At 42.8% G+C, this 20851-nt stretch overlaps 1 protein-coding gene across 1 annotated transcript; it reads right to left on the bottom strand.

The window, feature by feature from the left end:
• Positions 1–765: 765 nt before the first annotated feature.
• On the bottom strand, positions 766–18150 carry LOC308366816 (solute carrier family 4 member 11-like). Its single transcript, XM_080840570.1, has 20 exons — positions 17982–18150; positions 14789–14839; positions 14077–14196; positions 13319–13362; positions 12862–13081; positions 12399–12480; positions 11838–11961; positions 11232–11438; positions 10022–10106; positions 9790–9915; positions 9501–9614; positions 9253–9385; positions 8419–8492; positions 8067–8301; positions 7068–7174; positions 6326–6491; positions 5928–6101; positions 5035–5230; positions 3549–3718; positions 766–1486 (listed from the first exon to the last, which is right to left on the bottom strand). The coding sequence occupies exons 1-20, from the start codon at positions 18025–18027 to the stop codon at positions 1420–1422; spliced, it is 2541 nt and encodes an 846-aa protein (XP_080696696.1). The 5' UTR covers positions 18028–18150; the 3' UTR covers positions 766–1419.
• Positions 18151–20851: the final 2701 nt, after the last annotated feature.

Here is a 20851-nt window from a genome sequence, read left to right as displayed (position 1 = left end):
GCTCTGGAAAGTTTTCGCGCGAATTTGTTTTAAATAAATAATAGATCTATCATTCTTTCAGCTGACAGTCAACAAAGTAAACTTTCAGAGACGTTGTTAACTTCACCTATTGCTAACGGTATCAAGCTACATAGCTATAGCTAGCATGTAGTATGCTTTTACTTAAGAATAGTTTTGGCTAGAGAACCCAAACTAACTTGACATGTCTAACGACGCAGCGTTCATGAAAGACACTTGGATATGTTTGCTTATTAAAACTGAGCTGGCAACCCAACCTACAATTTAACGTCTTTTTAAAAACATACATTTGAGCACTTACTTGTAAGTTACGTTTATATGCAGAACACAGGGAGTAGAGCCAGCGATGTTTGTATTTTCCACCTGGTTATTAGGCAAGCGGCTGAGATGCAGCGTTTCTGTCAGACTGCCACAGGACAGCATGGTTTTGGGCGGCAAAATATGGGGTGTAGCGTCACCTAGCGACATACTGCTATTATGCACTCTGAAGTGACTAGAGATACGATTACGAGGCTAGATACAACGTTTATTATTATTCCTTTGCATTGTGGCTATGATCAACTGAGAATTTGGCACTTCTTTATTTTAAATAGTATAATTTAACGAAGCTACAATAATTCATTTTAGTTCATCTGTAATTGTATTGTAACCTATGCAAACATCATAACCTTTCAAAAAATGAAGGCGTCATAATTTACGATTTTATTCACATGCCAAGTCATCCCATGTTCTTTCACTGGAATTGTTTGTTTCCTTTAAGTTGTATAGGATATGAACAAACCTTTATTACAATATGATCTGAATACTGTATGTAGTTTTAATAATTTGATTACACAATGTTCTTGCATGGCATGCAGTCGAAATGCAAAGGTAGTCAATACGCTGACTACCACATAACATCACACCAAGGAATGCATTGATTTTTGAAAAAATTCTCAGTTTTACATTTATTTCCACCTGGAAGAGACAGAATAGACTAAACTAATCCCTCCTTCAATAAGGCACAGAAAGGTTTTTGCGAGTCAATGGCATAGTGACAACAAAGAGCTAAATGTATTTTGATGAAATGGATGTGGATGATAACATTGCCATGATAAGAAATTGCAGACTCAAATGTGATATACTATAAGACAACATAAAATAAGATAACATAAAGTTGATAGGTTGGCAAGATGACAAGGAAAAAGTGGTTCTAAAATGAGTGAAGTCCACTTAAGAGTGAATAATCCCATCTGAGGATAAACTGTGGTATCGCAGAGGCAGCCTCAGTCTCATCCTCGTCGTCTGCATGGGTCCTCCAAACAATATTTAACATTCAGCTTTTCTAGCATCATTTTATCCTCTTGTACTTTCAAGAGCATCACTCTTCAGTTATATTTGGCTTAGTCCAGGATATTTGGTTCATACATGTTGAGCGTCCATGATGTCCAAGTACTTTGCCTCAATAATATGTGGCAAAACATAATTCCTGGAATAAAGACAAGATTTGTTATTTCTCATTACCCCATATATCCAAATAATGAGGCATTCAATCTTGTTTACAGGGCTTTCTCAAATTATTTTAAAATGCACTGATTCTAAATGCCTTAAATGATCTTCAGCAATATCCTCATCATGCAATGAATAACCTCGCTGTCTTACATGGCTGTGACCATGTATATATATACAGCCGCGGAAAAAATTAAGAGACCACTTCAAAATTATCAGTTTCTCTGGTTTTACTATTTATTGGTATGTGTTAAAGTAAAATGTACATTTTTGTTTTATTCTATAACCTACTGGCAACATTCCTACGAAATTTCAAATAAAAATATTGTCATTTAGATCATTTATTTGCAGAAAAATGACAATTGGTCAAAATATCAAAAAAGATGCAGTGTCTTCAGATCTCGAATAATGCAAAGAAAACAAGCTCATATTCATTTTTAAACTACACAATACTAATGCTTTAACTTAGGAAGAGTTCAGAAATCAATATTTGGTGGAATAACCTCGATTTAAAATCACAACTTTCATGTGTCTTGGCATGCTCTCCACCAGTCTTTCACATTGCCGTTGGGTGACTTTATGCTACTCCTGGCGCAAGAATTCAAGCAGCTCGGCTTCTTTTCATGGCTTGTGACCATCCATCTTCCTCTTGATCACATTTCAGAGGTTTTTTTTATGGGATTCAGGTCTCGAAATTGGGCTGGCCATGACAGGGTCCTGATCTGGTGATACTCCATCCACACCTTTACTGGCCTGGCTGTGTGGCATGGAGCATTGCCCTGCTGGGAAAAACACTTCTCAGAGTTGGGGAACATTGTCAGAGCAAAAGGAAGCAAGTTTTTCTTCCGGGACAACGTTGTACTTTGCCTGGCTGAGGTTTGTAAAAGACCATAAGGATTGAACCAAAGCGGACTGGAGGGTCTCCTAGTTCGTCTTCTCTGATGAGTCCAATTTCACAGTAGGTGCAAGACTCTGTGGCTTGTAGGCCTCTCCAGGTCTCCGTCTAACCATCAGACGACCATGTGTTGGGCAAAGCTGAAAATTGGACTCATCAGAGAAGACGAACTAGGAGACCCTCCAGTCCGCTTGGGTTCAATCCTTATGGTCTTTTACAAACCTCAGCCAGGCAAAGTACAACGTTGTCCCGGAAGAAAAACTTGCTTCCTTTTGCTCTGACAATGTTCCCCAACTCTGAGAAGTGTTTTTTCCAGCAGGGCAATGCTCCATGCCACACAGCCAGGCCAGTAAAGGTGTGGATGGAGTATCACCAGATCAGGGCCCTGTCATGGCCAGCCCAATTTCGAGACCTGAATCCCATAAAAAAAACTCTGAAATGTGATCAAGAGGAAGATGGATGGTCACAAGCCATGAAAAGAAGCCGAGCTGCTTGAATTCTTGCGCCAGGAGTAGCATAAAGTCACCCAACGGCAATGTGAAAGACTGGTGGAGAGCATGCCAAGACACATGAAAGTTGTGATTTTAAATCAAGGTTATTCCACCAAATATTGATTTCTGAACTCTTCCTAAGTTAAAGCATTAGTATTGTGTAGTTTAAAAATGAATATGAGCTTGTTTTCTTTGCATTATTCGAGATCTGAAGACACTGCATCTTTTTTGCTATTTTGACCAATTGTCATTTTTCTGCAAATAAATGATCTAAATGACAATATTTTTATTTGAAATTTGGTAGGAATGTTGCCAGTAGGTTATAGAATAAAACAAAAATGTACATTTTACTTTAACACATACCAATAAATAGTAAAACCAGAGAAACCGATAATTTTGAAGTGGTCTCTTAATTTTTTCCGCGGCTGTATATTATGGTCACAGTCATGTAAGACACCGAGGTTATTCATTGCATGATGAGGATATTGCTGAAGATCATTTAAGGCATTTTTTAATAATTATAATAATTATAATATTGAATCATTTTCAATTATATACAGTATAACAGGATATTCTGATTATTTCTATGAGTTGATTCTCTCTGTGATGTGATGGGGTTTGTGTGTTGACTTTGTGGAGGTGATGTGGAGCCACACCTGATGGGAATGAGCAGGATAATGAGAAGAGGGAAGATCATCTTCATGTAGGGCAGCGGGTACATCCCAAAGGCACACAGGACGGTCAGCTGGGCCATCTGCAGGGCAGTGAAGTAGTGCACCTTCCGCTGAGGCACATGGCGAATGTAGTGTGTCGGAGGATAGGATGTCTGAGAAAAACAATGTTGTATTTGTAATCACATTTTAGACCAGGAAAACATCTCTCCACACATGATCTTGTAGAGTAACGTAAAATGATTCACCTCCATATTTTTGCCAGTACAAAACCAAGTCAAATATTCATGTGTGATATAGTCTGTTTTATCTCCCGATAAATAATTTAGCTGACATAATTATCTAAGGCTACTGCCAGTGCAGTTATTGCTAACATGCTAACTTAGACTAAGGGAGCCCATTCAGGGAGTAACTTTAAATCCATCTGTGTGAGGAATGGCACTTCCTGAGTTCTGATCCTTCCACATTTGACCGATGATGAAACTCTTCTCAATGAAAGGGTGTTAAGGCATCGGCATGGTTATCCAATTCACCTCGTACGACTTCACGAGAGACACGCCCTTTCTAATCTGATGATCGTACGACTCACCTCTACCTGCATGGTTCTACGAGGGGCTGTGGAGATTACCAACGGTTTATTATGATGTTACAAGGCCATTACATCATCAACAACAAACTATAAAATAAGAAATCGTTTGTTTTTATCCCGTGTATTTTCAGTTAATGATCAGAGGCTGTTGTTGTGAAATGAATTACTGACGACAATGACCAAGCTCGCGGTTCTTGCCGAATATTTTCTATTATTATACCACACAAACAGTTCTGCTTTTTTACGTCTACAATTCAGGTTATTTTACAATGTAATCATTAACACTGCATGCTCTGCTAACTCAAACACAAAGAGGCTGTTCGAAAACCAAGAAATGTTTTCATTATTGCTGTAATTAGACGACGTCTCCCTATGCTTTATATGCGGCGAGAGCCACGATAGAGCCAGGAAGAAGGGAGATGTTGGTTTTCCTCCTGCATCGCCGCTGGTGCCCTTCATAGTTTTTTTCATTTTTACAAACTAATATACTCCTGGACCTCCAGCCCCAGGTTCCCAGCGATCTCTCAGCGATTTTTAAAAAACGGCGCTGCTGTCATATAGGGAACGAAACAGGAAACGTGAGCCAGGGGTGCCGGACAGCTCGGATCGGATAGTCGGATCGGATAGTGAGAAAATTCAAGCGGTGCTCCAGAGGCCATCCGAGACCCTCCGAGGTGCTCAAAGGTGTGGTCCCACTTCAAGGAGGGCGTTTTAGGGCGTGCCTCGTCGGATCGGAGAGCACGATCGGACAACCATGTGGGGGCCTTTAGGGGTGTTTCACTGGGTCACTGGCTGGGGTGGGCATATGCTTCAGCATCTGTTGATGTCTGTAGCTACGCTACGCAAGCTCAGTGAAACGCAGTGGAGAGCCATGATGCCTACCTGCTCCTTGAGCAGCAGTGCCATGCGGTCAAACATCTGGTTGCCCTCGATGGAGGTGAGGGCAATGTAGAGGAAGAGGCCGTAGAGGACGGGCTTGGGGATCCACTGCAGGGGCACGGGCAGCAGGAACACAGACAGCCCAATGAACACGTTGGCAGCCAGAGCAGTCAGCCTGGTCTCTTTCACGCTCACAATCCTAAACACACACACACACACACGCATCTGTGTTTGTAATGAGGCATGCTTTCTGTTTTATATGTGTGAGAATCAAGGCAATGAAAAATACTTGGTATTCTAAACTGTAACAAGAAGACACAGCTTTTCCCAAACTGTTACAGGGAAAGATAAGCTGAGCTGTAGTTAAACAGGTTTGAAGTATATTTGATCAGGAAAAAGATCCCCAAATCCCAACCCGTAGTCTTTATTTTCAAAGGGAGGGATTTTATATATTCCTTACTGAAAACCTTAGGTTAAGGGCTTTTGCATATGGATGGTTCATTCGTTTAATTTCTCTGGTATAGCCTCAATATGTTGCTTTATTCCTTAAAGAATTCATGTTTCAGCTCAGAAATGTATAAGACCACTTACATTGTCCAATCATTCTCAGTCATCCAAAGGATTACAGACCACACACACAGCCACTTACACACACAGGCACTCACACACACAAACACTCAGACACCCACACACACAAACACTCACACACACACACTCACACACACAGGCACTCACACACACAGACCACACACACACTCACACAGACAGGCACACACACAGGCACTCACAAACACAGAGACCACACACACACACACACACACACACACACACTCACACACACACAGGCACTCACAAACCCACACACAGGGCCCATGTCACCTTGGGTTTGTACTCACGTTTCATAGAGATGGCCTCCTTCGACGCGCTCCTCCACCACCGCCAGCTGACGCACGTGCAGCGTGGAGTGTGGAATAGCAGCATGCATCCATGGCAACCCCAGCATAGACATCATGATGTTGATGCAGCCAGTGAGGATGAGATCCCAGTGGTAGGCTGTACCCTTCAGCAACCTCGAGTACACACACACACACACGCACACACACACACACAACATACACACACACACACACGCACAGAAAGGGGACAAATTGACAAGTAAGGCACATGGATCCCCAGCAATGGCAACACGTCATACTGTTGAATATGTTCTTGTATTAGTCTTGAGTATATATTTGTCCAAATGAAAAAATTAAGAAGGTAGCTGAGCGTTACGATGACATTTAGAGCAGCATACTTGTTCTCTGGAGCATTGGTGAGGGATGACACGATGTTCTGGTCCACGAATATGAGCATGGCCAGGAGGAATCCCAGACCCATGGCACTCAGGGTATTCATGGCTGTTAGCTTGCTGAAGGATGCCACATTGAACATGGGGCCCTCATAGAAGTTGAACACAGGAACTGCATGGGGAAGATGATGAAGAAAAAGTTAATAGAGGAAGACTTATTTAGGAACTACAATTAGGATTTCCTGAACAAATGGGAATTCCATTGAATTGAATTGAATTGAATTGAATTGAATTGAATTGAATTGAATTGAATTGAATTGAATTGAATTGAATTGAATTGAATTGAATTTAATGAAGTCCCCTTCATTTCATGTACAACAAAGGCCATGAAATCAGGTTAATGGCCGAAGCATGACCATCTTTCCATGATTGTCAGGGTAGCATGCAGGGCTGACTAAATCAGTATTTACTCAGGGTTCCACACAGCCCTGCCATCAAAGCTCTTTCATTACTGCCTCACTAGCCCTGCAAATTACACCAGCTCATAAACCACAGCGGAAAAGATGGGCAAATGCCAATATCCGCTCAAATCTGCAGCTAGTAGGTATGTGTGTGCGTTTGTGTCTGTGTGTGTGTGTTGGTTTGTGTGTGTGTGTGTGTGTGTTCATCTGTGTGTGTGTGTGTGTGTGTGCTTGTGTATGTCTGTGTGTGTGTGTGTGTTTGTGTGTGTTCGCCCGCATGTACTCACGCTCAATATCGAGGAACAGATATGAGCCGATGAAAGAGAAGACGACAACAGAGATGGGCAAGGCACAATCGGACACCACCTCCCTCACTTTGGCGTGCAGGAACGGGCTGTGGGGACAAAGGTTTGCCGTTCAGTGATTCAGCTAATTTCTCTGTTACGCATTCTTATCAAGGGGTCGATATCTGTGTAGTGTCCTCATGGGGGGAGGATCTATCCAGGCTGTTTGTTCCAAATCAAAATGGATCATAATTCCATTCTGCTTTGCAACAGACCATTACAGAGGCACAGTGTTGGAGATGTAGAGCCTGGAGTAAGGTTGCATGGGTCAGTGGGTAGCTGAGTGGATGGAAATGTAAATCTTTACAGCACAGCAGAAACGTCTCACTATTTTACTCATCATGGCATTTGGCATTACTGGATTTTACAACACAAGCATAATGTAAATGAAAATTACGGAACCTAACCAAGTGTGTGTGTATACTGTATACTGTGAGCCACATTCATTAAAAAAATAAAAATTATAATAATCAAAACATTTTATGCTCATTTCTTTGTATGAATCGTATCGAGTTTAATTTTATATCAATGCCGTAAACCCTTGTCTTTTCATAATGTCTTTGTCCATAAAGTGATACTTTGTGTTTTTTCATTAACACCAATTTCATGGTTTAAGGCACTTATTTCATCAGCACTTGCTGTACTTGGCAGCACTGCCTAATGTGATTTCATTATTACCTCTGTTTCTGTTGCTCATTGGACGTGCTCACACAATTAGTATCCATTAGAGTGCATAGAGTTAAAGGATTACCTCCTCTTTTAGAGTGCATAGAGTTAAAGGATTACCTCCTCTTTATAAGGAAGAGGCCATAGAGTTAAAGGGTCACCTTCTCTTTATAAGAGTGCATATAGTTTAAGGATTACCTCCTCTTTATAAGAGGGCATATAGTTAAAGGGTTACCTTCTCTTTATAAAGAAGAGTGCATAGGGTTAAAGGGTTACCTTCTCTTCATCAGGAAGAGGAAATATCCCAGCCACAGGGTGCCCATCATGAGCAGGAGGCACAGGATTGGACGCTCCCTCGAGCACAAGATGAGCTGTGCAGGAAGGGTGAGATGATGGGTAAGGTTTGGAGCGTTTGAAGTGACATTCTGGACCATCTCCACCAGGTGCTCCAATGCTTCGACAGTACCATTGCCAACCATGAGCTCAGGGTCATGGTAATACTTATGGAAGACTGAAATAGTGACAAAGAGAGAGAGAGAAAATAGCATATGAAGGTAGAGCACCAGAATTACTTGAAGTGTCTTCACAGAGAGATGTCAACATGATGAATTAACAGGTGAGAGCTTACCCTTCACTGTGCCTTTCACGGCATCGCCCATAAAAGCGATGGCAATGAACACGGCGAAGATTTCCTCTATGGAGCTGTGTGAGCACAAGAGGAAAATGTGCTGAGCAACCAGCCTTTATATTTAGCCAAGCATGAAGACCAAACACACCTCTCAAGATCAACCAAATAATGAGATTGCAGCTCAAGAGGCGGATGTTTATGGGAAAGAATTAGTCAAAACAAAAAGACATGTTCCAGACTCCCAGCCTAATTAAAATGCTACTTGAAGAAGTTTAAGGTTATATATTACGAATGGTACTCACTGTGACTTACTGAGAATGCTGTTCAGCATTTCAACTGATTAATGCAGGGGTTTTCAACTGGTTTTGTCCCAGGGACCACCATTCTGACTAGAAAGTAATCCGCAGATGCGCGCCAGACTGTACGTTACGAATAAAATGCGTATGGCGTGACGTTAGGGACACAATGCATTAACATTTGCAAAGCACAGACTACCATAGACTGGATAGGTGCAGTGTACCTACATTCTGTCAGCGTGAATCTCCTTTAGACACATTTTTCTTATTTAAGATAGAAGAGTAGAAGAGTAGAAGAGTAGAAGAGTAATCTTGAAATGTGTTGAAATATCAAAGCGAATTTATAAACTTAAAATAAAATCAATGGTGAACTGATCAACATAGGCTCATGTGGCGGACCCCCTGCAATGCCGTCGCGGACCCCTGGTTGAAAACCCCTGGATTGATGTATTGATTAACTAATTAGCTGATAACATTTAGTCAACCAATAAATCAATCTAACTACTTGCAAAGCTGCTGAAGGTTTTTGAGGACTGACCGTCTGAAGAGCTTCATGACGAGGCTGACATTGAAGACACCCGCCAAAATAAGGAAGAGACTGTTCCACAGCCCAGTGCAGGCGTAGAAGGCCGGGAAATCCAGGTCATAATCATCACAGATACCACGGATCACTGCAACACATTCCCAACATAATCAATACAGAATGACTCTGCTGCCGCAGAGGGGCCCATTGCTTATAGAAATGTGTGGGGGTGAGTGTGTGGGAGGGCCGGATCGGGGTCTTACCGCTGATATAAATGGCAAGCGGAGCGGTGGTTAGGGGAATGACAAGAGGAGACCCGGCGAAGAGGGAATAGATGACCCCTCCGATGCTTTGACCAATGATGGTCTTCCGTACATCTGAGCGGAAGAGATGATCAAAGTCAGACAGAGACAGGCACTTGTCATATCTTAATGTGTCAGAGACAGGCACTTGTCATATCCTCATGTCTTCAGTTTGACCACAGATAAGTAAGTGGCCAGATCTCAAGGAGAATCCCAAAGATAGATAACTGTATACTGTTTGCTGACTCACCCATCTCTCCTCGTGTGCTCTCGTCATTCAGGGAGCCAAAAGCAATGGCAGGCAGGAGGATAGCTATGTACAGGAAGATGGCAGTGGTGGTGTATTTCAACCATGACCTGTCACTTCCCCACATACCTGCAAGGCAAGGGGGAAACAAACAGATGTAGTCAGCCTGCTGTCATTCTCAGGCAGAGCAGGAGCAGGGAAAGAGGAGGACGGGAAGAAGAGAAAGGCAGCTTACCGTCTGTAAAGTCTGAGGTGTAATGAGGCAGTCTGCGACTCAGGTCTTCATATATGCCACGGCCAACTCGGAGGAAGTCTGTCAACTAGAGAGCAGAGCAAATATCCATATCAGAATTGTGTTTGTTATGTATACTGTAAATAGGATACCATAACCTCGACATACCCTTTAGATACCAAATTAAACAGCCTTCTTCTAGAAAAAATTGAAAAACCTCATGTGACCTGGCTTCTAAGGTTATACACTGGATGATTGCACTCACTTTCCGACTGCATTGCATTCACATTCTGCAGCACTTGAACTGAGATTGTACCTCCTTAGAAATATGGTTTTCAGACACAATGACATTCGATAGATTACGGCTTCACAGGATCTGCTGTCAAAAAGGACGATCTGTGCTCAGTTCAAAGATTCTAAATTACATCTTGAGAAAGCTGCATTAAGACAGACTGATCTTTCATCCAGGTAAAACAGGTCATGGAGCAAAATAGACAAAAACACTTTGATGTGTTTATAGACCGCTTTCCCATGTAACAGCTGGGAAAAACATAACATTTCATGTACACATACACAAACATTGTTTATTTTTAGATTTAAGTGCCTGTGCTTCAAAATAACAGACATGCTGACAATTCGTGTAAATATTTAGGAATGCTAAGCCTTGGACATAAGCACTCCTCTTTTATCTTGGCAAACATTTCAGGAAGCAAGGGCTACTTACAAGACCAAGTAATCTCATCCATTAGAAAGCTATACATAATGAAATAATTCATGGCACCAGTCACACGAGCATGTTCTGGTGCCAGAGAACAACACAGACTTGGCAGCCAAGCTGCTCTTTAACTGGGGTCTGTTTTCCAGCTGCTATTCATTCGTGAGCGCTGGGTGATAGAGTGAAGAAGCAGTGAGGAAGAAAGGAGGAGGGGAAGAAGAAGTGTAATAATCTGGCACTGATTTGTGTTGTGGAGAAGCGCTTTATTTGTTTCGGGGGATGGAGGGGGGAATCTCAGGGTGGTCTCACAAACGAGATGTATTGCCTGACCAGAAAAACAAAACAAGATGAACTAAAAAAAAAGTGAAAGCATGCAAAGAAAAAGAGGATCAAGATGGTATTTTACAAGCAAAGGCATTTCGATGTAAACAAAAATAATAGGCTGGTATGTCTGAGCTGAGCATACCAAACCCCAGCTACGCCCCCCGTGTTAAAGACCTTGAGTTCTTGTGACTTCTTGCTGCCTGGGATGCTCTCCTCCGATGTTGGCTTCTTGATGGGCGAGACCAGCTGCTGCTTCTGGGACATCAGCTCCTGCTTGAACTCCTCCTGGGTCTTGGTGTCCAGGAGCTTCTGCCTGAAGGAGATGTCGGAGAACATGGTGGCGAAGGTGCGGCTCACTTCAATGGCCGTCTTGGTGCTTTTCTGAGAGTAGCAGAGGAAGAGAGAGGGGAGGTGAGAATTTTGCTAGAGGTGGATAACGGATTATGGATGAAGGGGTATACACGACTTGAACCAAAGACTCCCTATGGCATATATCTAAAGTCTTCCTATGGCATACATCTAAAGACTTCTATGGCATATATCTAAATACTTCCTATGGCATTTAAAGACTTCCTATGGCATATATCTAAAGACTTCCTATAGCATATATCTAAATACTTCTATGGCATATATCTAAATACTTCCTATAGCATATATCTAAATACTTCTATGGCATATATCTAAATACTTCCTATAGCATAATCTGCAAGGGCCACATTACAGACTGAAGACCATATATGGGTGGGGAATCATATGGTTGAGTTAGAGCAGGTCTGTTACCGTTCTGGGTGGGGCGAGGATGAGGATGACATAGCGGACCTCGGCGCAGTTCACCCCCCAGTTCTGTGGCCTCTCCAGCCGTGTGATACACACGCAGCGCCTCTGGAGACTCTTCACAGTACAGCTGTGTGCAAAGAGACAAATTACCCAGTGGGTCAAATACAGCCTGGGAGACCCAGAAATAATTCGAGAGAGGGAGAGTGTGTGTGTGTGTGAGTGTGTGTATGCACACCAGAGAGGGGGGGTGGGGAATGTGAAAGAGAGAGCAGGAGACATGAACGAATAATGAGAAAAAGAAACAGAGATGTCCAATTTCTTGAAAGGATTAAGGCGCCGCATGTCAGATTATTCCCATTTCTAATATCAATTAGCCCAGTGGAGCATGGCAACAGGCTCAACGCCCCCTCTGTTGTGCTATTCAGTGGGAAACGCAGCCCTGGGTGTCTGTGACTCATATGGTGTGATAACAACCAGCATGGCACAGTGCTAGGGGCAGATGCACTGGACTAAGAGGAATAAACAGGACTAGAAGATGTTGGCGGCAGTGTGCGGGTCACTCACAGCACACAGATCCAGGACTGCTGGTAGCGCACCCCCGTGGCTGTGGCCCTCACCCCCTGGATGGTCTCTGTCAGCAGGTGCACTGTGGGAGGAAGAGAGGAAGGAAGAGAAGGATGAGAACCAAGTGATGTTGAACGACGGAGGTCTCTCGCTCTTGTTATCTTGAGCTGTTCTCCTGGCATGAGATCTATCACATGGCTGACTTCCAAAACAGAGAATGGTGAGAAAAGATGTCAGAAATGGCGAGACAAGACTTCTGTGAAAAACTGGAAGGCAGTAGGAGTGGAATAAATAAAAGCCATTCTACTATGATGTGCAGTGTCACTTATGTTCACAGTGAATGGGCCTCTAGAAGTAGCTCTTCCCAGTCCTTATGTACAGCTGCTCTTTACTGATCTGAACACTGATCTGAAGCTGCACTAGTCTTGACCTTTGACCCCGCTCTGTGCGATCCCACGCTCACCATTGGCCCCCTTTCCGCCCGCGTCAGTGAACAGGCCGTTCATGACCTCGTCCAGGTCGCAGCTTGCCTGCCCGTCATCGGCTATGTGCTGCAGCATGCGTCGCAGCACCTCGTCCAGAGACGCCGCCTTCTCGTCCAGGAGGATGCTGGCCTGGGCCAGGAAGCCGTCCAGGTCCCGGTGAGCCCTCACTTCCCCCTGGAAGTTCATCAGCTTCACATACTGTGGATGGTGAGAGGCTAGTGAGTATTCGCACCAGGAGCTTTCAAGAGTGACTCATTCAATGCAGCAAGATGCACAAACATGAAAAATTGACAGTTTTGGGGACATGTACGGTCATAATAGATGTATCTTAATGCTTTTGTTACTAACTGAGTTGGAATTTAGGTGATTGCTGTGATTCTATTAGTATGTGTAGTTCAGATTGTAACATGAGTGCTTAAAAACAAAAAGTCTCACTTTTCTTGACGTGTTCAGGAGACCGAGTCCTGAGTCCTCGCAGTCTATTGATGAAAACAAGGGGAGAGTGAGTGTGTGTTAGAGAGAAAGTTACAAAGAGGAAAAGCAGTACATGGTTAATCACACAACATTCATACCAATCCAGCTTGTCCTGATGAAATACACCAACAAAAGAGAACAGAGAACACAAAAAACCTCATTAGCTTATTCATGCCTGTTGAGTGCTTTGCGCCAGGAGTTATGGCAGAACAGGCCGTCCTCAAGAAGAAATACATGCACCCTGTGCAGGAGCCAACTTGGCTGGCGTGAAGCTGTATATTTCTGGCGTACACACATACCCGAGCTCACTGCACCTGCCTACCTTCACCATGACAAAGCAGAAACCTGGCAACGCGTTTCTCCCTCGTGACATCACACAGTCTCGGCAGAAATACACACACAGCTGACTTTGCTCTGATTATGAATTGGAATAGTGAGGATTTTTGGCAGATTCTTCTATTCAGGGGAGACTGGAGATATAAAGGGAAGAGTTGCGTTGGGAGCCAGCTACGCTGATTTGTTTGGCGTAGCGCTGAGGCTCCCCTGAGCGGGCCTGGATACCTGCCTTTCAGCCGAGGTGAACCACCAAGGTGGCCTTTTCGCTCAGGACAGGAGCTTATGCACAGATATCCACAGACACTTCAGAGAATACAAATGCGCAACACACACTCACACACACACACAAAGAAATAACTACACACACAGGTTTACACACTTACCTGAAGTGCTCAGTTCTGACTGATTCTCTTTGGTGTGACTGCCGTCAGCTTTGGGGCTGGATGTACTGTGGTCTCCATTTGAATCCTCCCTAAACTCTTCTTCCTCCTCATCTCGACATTCTGAAAGGGTCAAAGAGGTCATCTTATTATCACACTCAAATGTAATGGGTTAGAACCTTAAATAATGTGTAAAAAGCATTGCTATACATTCAAAATGAGACTGTTGACCCAACAAGACTTCAATTTCATTGTAAATGTACGTATACCCCCAATAATCTTTAGGCTAGGTGTGATGTGAAACTACCATTATTTATAGTGTATGGCTATAGTACAGGAATTCTGCCCACAATCCCATTTGTTTAAGAGAACAGAGCACATTGCAGCCTAATAAAAAACAACTCTAAACCAGACACCCAGAGCCATATAACAATAGCCAGTTCTAATAAATTCTTCCATCGCATGGAAGGGAATACTTATGACGTAGGATGCAGTTACATACTTACATAAAGAAAGAAAAGAGAGAGAGAAACAGAAAGAGAGAGATTAAAAGAAAGATGTAGAGCAGTGATCCAGAATCCAACTTTCCGCCTTGCTTTTTCAGATATAACCAATCTCAACATACAATCTGAGTAACTCATCCAGACGGCCAGTTTTAAATGGATCATGTCCCCCCAGATTGACATTGACATGACTATTCAGATATTTTACTCACCCATCCCCTGGAACAGGTATCCATTCTTAGACCTCCCTGATGATGGGGCTTCTGTGAAACCAAACAATGAAGCTTTATTAAAAACTTTGTATATAATTAAAATATAATATTAAATTTCACATTTATTAGCATGAGCAAGGTGAAGACCTAGATTGATCAGCTATACAAAGGGAAAATTAAGCTTTATGGGCTGACAAATCTGGTGTCACACTGAAGAATCATCCTCTAAGAGGAAAAGAGCAGTGATTACAAAAAACACACTAATTGTCAAACATTTAAATTGATTTACCAATAGTGCAACAAATGTTTAAAAAAACTGGCAAAGAACAGAGAAAACATGTATGAAATGACAGACCATTTGCAATAAAGTCCACTTTTCAGCACAGTACAAGTGAATGTTCCTATGTCGTCTGAGTGAGTTTTCAGTTGTGTTAACACCTATGACAACCTCTGCATGTGAGGAAGTAGACAAGTGTGTCTTCATACCAAAAACAGCCTTGACTTCAACCATGAAGAAACAACGGCCCTGTTGTATTAGTAGGTTTATATCTGTGTTCTAAGTTGGCCTTCCAAAAACAGCCTTTGAAAAGCTCTAACCAACAAGAATACCATGTGACAACCTTTTGCATAGTGTGTGTGTGTGTGTGTGTGTGTGTGTGTCTTGTCTGTAGTGCATGTGATGTACCACTCATGAAACAAAATAGCCACACAGCCCGGAGACAGCCCAGACAGCTGTCGCACACTGACCCTCTCTGGGTTCCAGTGCATTCAACCTGCTGCAGTGGGTCAAAGGTGAGCAGTTTGCATGTTTCTGTTTTAGATGATAACACTTAGACTGATTATCCAAATAAACACTTCATACAACAATTACAAATATATATATTGGGGTGTTTTCCAAGTGTACAGTATTCTAAAAGAATAGTATGCCACACTTGTGCAAGTAAGCTTCGCCAAACTCGGCCCAGCGCCTTCTCACAGGGCGAGAGCTGCCACTGGCAGAGACTGTTTCCTCCTCTCCACTAAGCACACCTCTCTCGGCGGATATGTTGTTGTGATCGTCTCCTTCTCGCTTGTTTCTGTGGACTTCCTGTTAACAGACTCACTGACTTCCCATTGCTGACGGTGCTGTACTGGGGTGTGGACAGGAATATAGCATTATGTCAAGGCCCATGCCTTTCTCAAGAGCCACAGCTAGTTGGCAGCCCTTAAAATAGTAGGCAGAGCTTTGCTCTATGACCGGATGACACTGCCGGGCAGCATGTCTTAAAAACAACTATCCGTGCTGATGTTTGTAGAAAGGAAAACATGATTCGAGTATTGTCATACCTGAGATTATTTCTTTTCTAAACCTGCTAAAGTGCTTTAGACGGGTGATAAAAACTAAGCCCAACATGAGAGGTGTATGTGTGAATCAAGTGGAGCTTTTGCTATTATCCCAGCCCGTCCCTGTTGTGCACCTATTGTGCACCTGAGATTGATTTGCATCCAGACAAAGGATGGCCTTTCACCACACACTGTAAAACAACCAAGGAATGTCTTTGTGTTGTCTTTCTAAATACCATACTCATCTTTTGGGTCTTTGACTATGGAGAACCATGCCATAGTCCATAAATGAGCCTGCATGCATTTGGTATGGTCATTATATTTCCCTTCTTTCTGCCTTTGCAAGACCACAGAGGTTAATCGTAGACTCTATTTAGAATGCACAGCAGCACAAACCCAGTATCTGAATTATAGTACTCATAGTTTACAACCATATTGCGTGAGTAAATATTTTCACTTCTCCTAAACAAATTTGAATATACTGAATACATATTGGTTTAAACCTGGTCATATGAAGAAGAAATAAAACACCAAACTGCAAAAAAGAAGAGTGTTTGACTGAGGGCATCTCTTAGTGTCCTTGGTGTTGCCACATAATAGAATGTAATCACGGTCACGGCTCTTTAAGATGTTAATTCAAACTATCACAGTTCTTACACATCATGTGATGTAGGTGTATGTGGTACATGCACCGCAACCCTAAAAGTAAATAAGTTCGAAAAATAAATGTAATAAAATCAACAAAGGTATGTGAAGCTGTACCAAGGGAAAATGAAGCTTAATGGGCTGACAAATCTGGTGTCACACTGAAGAATAATCCTCTTAGAGGAAAAGAGCAGTGATTACAAAAACCACACTAAATGTCAAACAGAGTGTGTGAACCCTTGAAATTGGCCAGATTAGTGCAGAAGAATTTTTTTCTTCCCTTTAATCGTCTTAGCGCTCTCTGTAGCAAATCCATCCAGAACATTTTAACCCATCAGAGGCTCATAAGTCCTGAGACGCCCCCACCCCATATGAGACAGGCAGCCACACAGGATACAACTATATGACTACACACACAGTCATAGGTGTAGTCATACAATTGTAATGCAAACAGCCTCAAACCATCAGACAGTAGAACAACAGTCAACGGCTGAGCATTATGATGCTAAGCATTCTGATGCTAAGCATTCTGATGCTAAACACCTCAAGCAGCAGGGTGGTTTGTAACCTGGGCTTTCTGAAGCTCCAGAATGGGGGTCAGGGTGAACATAGCTTGGCGATACTGGAGAGAATGTTGTTGAACTACCTTATAAACAGGAATTTGGGAGGTATGTGAGATATGACCAGTCAAGGATAACTCGAGATCATAGAGATGCAGCTCACTTGACCTTATGGGTACCCAAGATAATACACGTGTAACAACATGAGATCTTTACAGAAGTTCCTGAACATTTTAGAAATTCATTGTCAAATCAGGACCTAGAGGTCCTCAAAAACGGTTCATCATGTAAGTGTTACATGTCTCATCACGCTTGTGTTGAATCTTGTTTTACAAGCTGTTGCAACACTTCCCATTTTAAGTGCTACATTATCACTTTAACAACGGGCATGGTCAATATTGACAAACACCCCCCGCCCTCACGCTGTTGAGTGTGGACTAGGTTACAGTATGCTAACAGAACAGTATGCTATAGCTCCTTTTCCCCTATCTACACAGATTGTATGGACACTATATGACACACAAAGAACTATGACAAACACAGCCGGTCTCCCATCCCCCTTCAGGGAGTTTGCAGAGCATATGGCAGCAGGAACCTCCACGTGTACTTCACAAGGTCTCTCAGGTTCCAGGAAATATGCCCCAAAATAACTAGCCTGTACTCACCAGATGGCACAAAATGAAGCACCTTCTTGCCGTCCATGTTGTCCATTTTTGTAATGGTTGTCCAGTTTTTCCCCTGCTGTGTGAGTGTCTCTCGGGTCAACCCATCACGGTAGTGAGTGTGAATGCTATCAGCTCCACTGTGTCTCCCTTCCCACTGCACACCGTTCAGCAAGCACCGAGGCAACAGAAGCCTCCGCTCTGCCCTACAATACTCCCACCCCACCCCACCCCCCACTTCCACCCCCTCCCCCCCGTTACGCACACCACATGGGGCCCCACCCACCCCACCCCCAACCCCACCTCCTCCCACCCCTTACGCACACCACATTCGGCCCCACCCACCCCACAGCGGCCCCAGGCCACACATGTGCAAGAGGGAGGAGGATGATTTGGAGGAGTGTGGTGTCTACGGCCATGTGTCATTGAATCTACTAAGTTCTGTTACTTCCTGTTTAAACATTCAAAGTAAAAGATTTTAGCTTACACTTCAAGGAAGATTTTTACACATCAATTGAATTTGTGCCACTTTTAATGCTTTTTTGTTTTAGAAACAAAGTTTATATCTGGCTTTGATTCCGAGTGGAAAGCAATTAAGATGATCTTTGCTGAAAACAGTCAGAAATACAGAGGGACTTCTGTTTGGTTTGTTTATCTCTGTGTATTACCTCTGATTTGTGTGACAGTGGCTTTTAAGAATACGACTCTACAATACAAATATGGTATATCCCAGGACTATAATATTTAAGTGCTAATATTAAATCACAGCTTTGTTCACAAGTCAAGATTTACTCTAGATCAACAATAGGGCTTAGCAAGATTATATAGCGAGACAGTGGGTATAACAAGGTTTTTATCTTGCAGTATGAGTTTGATAGGTTAAATCACATGTGTCAAACTCATGATCCGGCCCACCAAGCGATTTCATCTGGCCTGCCGGCTCCCCTGAATGTTGCAAAAAGTTCCATTGATATGAATGGCCCACGGTGTAATCTTATTTGCCCTGCCAGATAATATCTTATGTCTATCAGAGTTGGCCTGCCACGGCCGCCGGTATGTCACACTCACCACTATTACTGCAAGTCCCACAATGCACTGCCAACGGGTTGGTAGCCTACATCAATTTCAGGCCAACAAGCGCGAGCCCTTGCTCCACTGTCTGCAGCCTCATCACCTGAAAGTTTAGCTTGCGGCCTGTCTCTCCCCCCACAAAAAATGGCCAAACTAAAGGTGGGTTTTCAAGAGAGGTGGGAGGCAGAATAAATGTTTACAGATGTAAAGGGCAAACCTGTATGTCTTGTGTGCGGAGCCAATGTGGCTGTAATGAAATAATATAATTTAAGACGGCAACACCAAGACAAGTACAAACATCTGGACATGAAACAAAAGCTCAAGAAGGTAGATTGAAAATAAGGCTGGTGTCAATGCAGATGGGTTTCATAAAAGCCAAAACACAAAGTGAGGCTGCTGTGAAGGCAAGCTTTATTGTAATAGTGGAGAACGCTAAAGCAGACCGACCCTTTACGAAGGGAGAATTTGTCAAGAACTGCATGATAAAAGTTTGCGACATTGTGTGCCCTGATAAAAGGCATGCGTTTTTAACCTGAGCCTGAGCAGAAACACTGTTGCTGACTGTCTATGTGACCTTGCCACAAATCTACAACAGCTGATGGGAAAGGGAAAAGATTGAATCTAATACTTTTCTCTGTGGATAAGAGCATCAAAACATCTTATACTACCCAGCTGTTAATCTTCATCCGTGGAGTGGACTCAACTGGCATTATAGAGGTACTTTTGGGATTTAAATGAATGCATGGCACAACAACAGGGAAAGATCTCTTTGAGCAGGTATCCAAATGTGTAAATGAAATGGGGCTGCCTTTGGACAAACGTGTTGGACTGACCACAGATGGAGCGCCTGCGATGTTTTCGAAAAGAGAGGCATAAGAAATGAATGCAACTGATGTTTAATTTATTTTGAAATTTGATATCTGTGTTCATAGGCAATAACTAATAGGCCTAAGCTTGATTCAATAGGCATATGTTAAACTTAAATTCATGTTTACATATGAAAAAATATAATATATCTTTTTTGTTTTTCAATGAATAGTCTGCCCACGACTTGGAAGCAGTTTTTAATTTTTGCCATATGTGTATTTGAGTTTGATAGAGGTGTGTGAAATGAATCTTGCCCATTTCCCATGCACAGTGGCTTTTGATTTTGATACAACATACAATCTATACAAGTCTTTCTTGTTGTTTCTCTAAATCAAGATAGGTGTTTCATCCTGCAGCAGTGTAGATGTCATGATTCTGGACCTCCTGGCCTCTAGAGGCCGCTAAGCAAGAGAGTCCATCCCTGTTGTGTTTGTACATGTGCTTCTGTTTACTTCCTGTGTCTGTTTTCCCTTCATTGTTTCCACCTGACCAGTCCCATGACCAATTAAGTGTAGTACTTATACCTGGTTGTTTTTTGTGTTCTTTGCTGTGTCTTTGGTGTTGTGTGCCCTGGTTTCTTGTTACCTTATCTCAAGTGCTCAATTCTCAGGTCGCTGGTCGCCACTTGCCGGTCGCCGGCCTTGTGGTTATTTTGTGAGTCCTAGCCTCTTGTTTTGCTGTTCTTATCTGTCTTGTTTTTGAACTACTGAGCTTTTGGCTTTTGCCTTTATAGGTTTTGCCTTTTGAGAGGAAATTAAAGAGAACATTTATACTGGCACATCCTGCGTTTAGGTCCTACACTACCTTTTCTTGCCATGCTACGTGAGTTCGTCACTGGACCAGAATACCAGCGGCCAGGGTTCGATTCCTGAAGCTGGCCCTGACAGAGTATTAGAAGTTACCACATTGCTTAGATTTATGTTCATTTGCCTGGC

This window comes from Sprattus sprattus (assembly GCF_963457725.1).
Source record: "Sprattus sprattus genome assembly, chromosome: 6".
NCBI lineage: Eukaryota > Metazoa > Chordata > Actinopteri > Clupeiformes > Clupeidae > Sprattus > Sprattus sprattus.
This window is presented reverse-complemented; position numbering and strand designations above follow the sequence as displayed.

What these genes read in the sequence shown, in the direction of transcription:
- LOC308366816 (XM_080840570.1), bottom strand. Translation starts at nt 18,027, where the DNA reads ATGGACAACATGGACGGCAAGAAGGTGCTTCATTTTGTGCCATCTG. An exon ending in GTCAGAACTGAGCACTTCAG is followed by an intron (nt 13,363 to 14,076) that starts GTAAGTGTGTAA and finishes TTTCATCAATAG; the next exon opens with ACTGCGAGGACTCAGGACTC. An exon ending in GAGCACACGAGGAGAGATGG is followed by an intron (nt 9,615 to 9,789) that starts GTGAGTCAGCAA and finishes TCTTCCGCTCAG; the next exon opens with ATGTACGGAAGACCATCATT.